This window comes from Nansenia antarctica (assembly GCF_963989245.1).
Source record: "Nansenia antarctica genome assembly, chromosome: 12".
In the NCBI taxonomy this organism is placed as follows: domain Eukaryota; kingdom Metazoa; phylum Chordata; class Actinopteri; order Argentiniformes; family Microstomatidae; genus Nansenia; species Nansenia antarctica.
In genome coordinates this window covers 19,523,739-19,528,738 of record NC_137682.1, presented here as the reverse complement: position 1 = coordinate 19,528,738, position 5,000 = coordinate 19,523,739, and the positions used below count along the sequence as shown (strand labels likewise).

The 5,000-nt window shown below is 48.8% G+C and overlaps 1 protein-coding gene across 1 annotated transcript in view; it reads right to left on the bottom strand.

Moving 5' to 3' along the window:
* Positions 1–5,000, bottom strand: part of sema5a (sema domain, seven thrombospondin repeats (type 1 and type 1-like), transmembrane domain (TM) and short cytoplasmic domain, (semaphorin) 5A) — a gene marked incomplete at both ends in the record, with an annotated part of 94,538 nt that overhangs the window by 9,789 nt on the left and 79,749 nt on the right. The window contains one exon of the mRNA XM_080542732.1: positions 1–20. This exon is cut by the window's left edge and continues 190 nt beyond it. Coding sequence (XP_080398858.1) covers positions 1–20 — 20 coding nt within the window. The remainder of the gene's footprint in view (positions 21–5,000) is intronic.

Genomic DNA, 5,000 nt, shown 5'->3' with positions numbered 1-5,000 from the left:
CCCCGACCTCAGGAGCTCACCTTGGGGGGGAGAGAGAGAGAGAGAGAGAGAGAGAGAGGGGGGGGGGGGGGGGGGGGGGCGGCGTCAGGCTAGAGTCTGTAAAAGCGAAGGTTTTCACTCTCTCCATCAAGCTCTTTCAAGCTGAAATGATTTGCTGAGAGCTGCCGAGAGGAGTACCACCGCTGAGAGCTCTCATCCGTTCGACTTACGCACTCGTTTGACTGATCTGTGCTCCTCCGTTTGAAATGAGTTTGGAGAAATATTAATATGAATTAAAGTCCAATTTAGTGTGTGCATTAATCAATGCCTGGGATTTTTGTTCAAATTATTTTTTTTAGAGTGGCTGGTCTTTTGATATGAAAGGAATGAGCTCATTGCTTTTGAGTGAGCGATAATCACTTGAAACTCAATTACAGGGTCTGTCCAAACAATCCACAAATGATTCACTCACTCAACCGACCCTGCTATTACCTACTGTCTGAACCACAACAATGAACATCTCTCTCTCTCTCTGTCTCCACCTCCACCTCGCTTTCTCTTTTCTCTTTCGCTATGACCTCCCTCCCTCCCTGTGTCTCTCTCATTCTCTCTTATTGTCTTGTTGTCAGTATCTCTCCCTCTCTCTAACTGTCTCTCTCTTTCTCTCTCTCTCTCTCTCTTTCTCTTTCTCTCTCTCTCTCTCTTTCTCTTTTCTCTTTCGCTATGACCTCCGCTCTGTCCTCCCTTCGTCTCTCTCATTCTCTCTTATTGTCTCTTTTTACAGTATCTCTCCCTCTCTCTAACTGTCTCTCTCTCTCTCTCTCTCTCTCGGTCTCTCTCTCTCTCTCTCTCTCTCTCTCTCTCTCTCTCTCTCTCTCTCTTTCACTACCTCTCTCTCTTTCTCGGTCTCTATGCACATTGTGAACGCTCCATTCGGTTATCCTGGCAGGGGTTGTTTTGTATTCTGTGCGCCCTTTTAGTGAAAAGACAGTGTGTTTACCTATCACAGAAGGCCGACCTCTTCATACCTACACCCCGACCTTGGGCGTGAACATGCCGACTCACCCCGCGACAGAGCTGGCAGGAGCGGTGACAGGCCCGCTGAGGCCCCTGCTCCTTATCGATTCTGATCAGGCGGTGGCATGGACAGCCCTGCCTGCCACCGTGACCTGCACTCTTTATCACGCCCGCTCTCCTAGGCCCCAAGAGGATGCATACAACTCTCCAAAGGCAACGGACTGTTTTTGTAATCTACTCACACCTTCACAAAGTCTCCCTTGGGGATCGCAAAGAGTGAGTGTGTGTGTGTGTGTGTGAGAGAGAGAGAGAGAGAGAGGAAGAAAGAGAGAGAGAGAGAGAGAGAGAGAGAGAGAGAGAGAGAGAGAGAGAGCGAGAGAGCGAAAGAGAGCGAGAGCTAAATAGTTTGTTGTGTTTATGTGTGTGTGTGTGTGTGTGAGAGAGAGAGTGTGTGTGGGTGTATCCGATGAGTGATTGTGTCAGAACACAGGCCGCCCCCGTCGCCAAAACAACTAGCGTCCCGCTCCCCCCTCCCCCCTCCCAAACGAGGAGAGACTCGCTCCGATCGATCTGTAGAACAGCGCCACACAGCCAGAGAGAGAATTAAGCCTCTTTCTCCAACGAGTCGGGCTGCACCCAAAGCAGCAAGGGGCGCGATACAATTGCAATATCCCCATATCTCCAGCACTCCAGCTAAACATAAAAAACGATAGAGGGAGTGCATCGTCAAATTGGAAAGAAGGCTTTTTTTGGGGTCGCGATATCCTGTAGAGACACAGAATACACATCGTAAACAACTGTACAAGTGGTTCCCCGAAACGAACAGTGCTGTGAACAGAATGATAAACTCAAAAAAGGTACAGCTGTGACCCTTCCAGCCTCTCTGAAGGAGATGATGAGGGATTGGGGGGGAGAGACCCCCCTCACAACATGGTACGACACAATCTCTTGTGTACCTTTTCGATGGATAGAATAGACCTCAGTTGGCCTGGTCAAACGTGCCTTGGCTCCAGAAGGGCTGCGAGCAGCTGGGAGGCTTCTGAGAGGGGTTTAATTTTGACAAGGAGAAGGCAAGTCGCTGCCTGGGACAGATGGGACTCCATCTCCCCCCTCATGGTTATCCCATCCAGCCTGGTTGGTCTTGGCTCTTGGCTGGTGGGTGATGCTACGTGATGAGACCAGAGGAGGCTCTCTCTCTCTGCAGACTCTGGAGACAGAGTCCTCCTCCTCCTCCTCCTCCACCTCCTCCTCCTCCTCTTTCCCACACTGCCTTAGTGTGGCCAGACGTAGCTCACATCACTGCCGTCGTCCTCCACATTCAACTCTCGTTCGCCGAGCTGGGGCCTGAGGTTGAGTCCTGTGTGGAGGATGACGCAGTGCTGGGGGGTAGTAGATGTCCCCTCCTGTCTCCTGAGACATCTACTACCCCCCAGCACTGCGTCTCTCCTGAGACACCCGCTTTTCTCCTATACTGTGTCCCCTAAGACTTCCCTTGTACTGTTTCTCTGTTTCTTCAGTGTCTATATACAAAAATAAATATATCAATATATATATTTGTATTTTGTTTGTTTTTTTCCTTCCTATCACGGAGACTGCCAATGGCCCCGGGCCTGAGCTGGATTACTCTTCCTGCTGCAACTGGTGAACTGATGATTCACAGTCGCTTTGGAATAAGTCTGCTAAATGCCAAAAATGTAAATGTAAATGGATGAGTCGAGGAAGGGGGGGGGGCATCTCCACGTACCTGACCCTCTGCTCGAGTATGCTCAGCATCCAGCAAAGGAATAATAATAAAAAAGAATAATAACTTGGATTTATATAGCGTCTTTCATAAAAACCCAAGGACGCTTTACAATTCTGCAGGAACTGGTCAGACAGATAAAACAGAAAGCAAACAAAACAAAACAGAAACTAGTGACTAGGGGCTGAAGGCCTTGGTGAACAGACGGGTTTTGAGTCCAGGGTAGGGATATTGCGGATGACTATGGGGAGAGAGGTTAGCAGAACGAGGTATGGAGGCCTGGGTGGATCGTGACTGGTGGAAACCCAGGCATGGTGGGGCAGTCTGGGTGAGAGTCTTGCTTCCACAAGGCGTGAACGCGTCCATTCTGACCCTCCTCAGGGCTTGGCAGTGTTGGTGTGTTGTCTCAGTGGTTCATTAAGGATGTTTGCACATGGCGCACGGCCAATATAACCCAACAGGGGCCAACAACCAAAAGAGTCAATTCTCCTTTTCCAAACTTTCCCACACGGTCAAAGCAGTACAGCAATGCAGCTCCACTCAATAGTGGAAGACAGCTTATGTGCCAATTGAGAGGGTGATTGAATTGGGCTCCCTCCACCAGACTTACGTGTCCCAAAGTGAGAGGTTGGACTAAGTCGACTGACAGAGAACCCACTTTGGCAAGGCTGTAATAGTGTTAACAACAACGTTCTCACAGAAACAACAGACAGTAATGTATTGCGACGCTGTGTATCAACAACTACCTAACTAACACTGGCATAGGAAAGAGAGACATCGAGAGAGGAGATACACGGCACTTTCTCTCACACTGGCCTAGATACCCTGACGTTTCATGCCCAATGCACTCAAACCACCCCCCGACCCAAACAGACTCCCAGATCATATCAGCGATGTCTCCCCAGAGAGGAGCGAATCAGGGGTGATGAGGAGTGTGTGTGTGTGTGTGTGTGTGTGTGTGTGTGTGTGTGTGTGTCTGTGTGTGTGTGTCTCTGTGTGTGTCAGTGTGTGTGTGTCTGTGTCTCTATGTGTGTGTGTGTGTGTGTGTGTGTCTGTGTGTCTCTGTGTGTGTCTGTGTGTGTGTGTCTCTGTGTGTGTCAGTGTGTGTGTGTGTGTGTGTGTGTGTGTGTCTGTGTGTGTGTGTGTGTTTGTGTGTCTCTGTGTGTGTGTGTGTGTGTGTCTCTGTGTGTGTGTGTGTGTGTGTGTGTCTGTGTTGTGTGTGTGTGTGTGTGTGTGTTTGTGTGTGTGTGTGTCTCTGTGTGTGTGTGTGTGTCTGTGTGTGTGTGTGTTTGTGTGTAAGCCTGTGTATAATCCATAAATTGAGCCGCTCTTGTTGATTACAACTTTCTGAGAGAAGGCACGGGGGGCCGGCGGTGACACGGGGGGACAGCTGTGTGACAGGCCTCCCAGAGCTGTCGCTGGGATTGTCAAACACTTGCCCGGGAGAATCAGCTCAGGGGAAGAGCTTATTAAAAGTTACTGAGAGGGCAATTAAAACTCCTCTCCCTGAGGAGGCCCTGACGATCAGAGAACAGACAGACACGCGAGACGGGTGCAATAACAATCGCACGTTGGACGTTGTACGTTTACAATAGTCGTTGTAACCTGCTTTCACAAACACACGCATGTGGCGTTACAGTAAGTTACAGTCCCTGCAGTCAACTCAGGGAAAGGGAGAGATAGGTAGGGAAACAGAGAGAGAGATAGAGAGAGAGAGAGAGAAAGAGAGAGATAGGTAGGGAAACAGAGAGAGAGAGAGAGAGAGAGAGAAAGAGAGAGATAGGTAGGGAAACAGAGAGAGAGAGATAGAGAGAGAGAGAGAGAGAGAAAGAGAGAGATTTTTCAACTGCAATGTCCACACATTTCTATTTCTATTCGAAAAAAGTGACTGCATACTATGCATATGCATAGTATTAAACTCTGTTCTTTGTTCTAGTACATTACATTACATTATTTTTGTTGTTTGTTGTCGTTTTATTTTGCAACACTTGCTTTGGCAATGTAAAAGTAGATTTCCCATGCCAATAAAGCCCTTTAAATTGAAATTGACTTGAGAGAGAGAGAGCGGTGAGAGAGACAGACAGAGAGAGAGATAAGGGTAGACAAGAGAGAGGGTGGGGTGGGGGGGGGGGTAGGTGAAGAGGAAATATAAGGGTACTGTATAATGTCAGACCAATCAGTCAGTTTGTCCTGTGTGAGTGGATCAGTGCCGGCTAGCGATGTCTGTGCAAAAGGGGAAACTAATCAATCCTCTCGGGAGAGC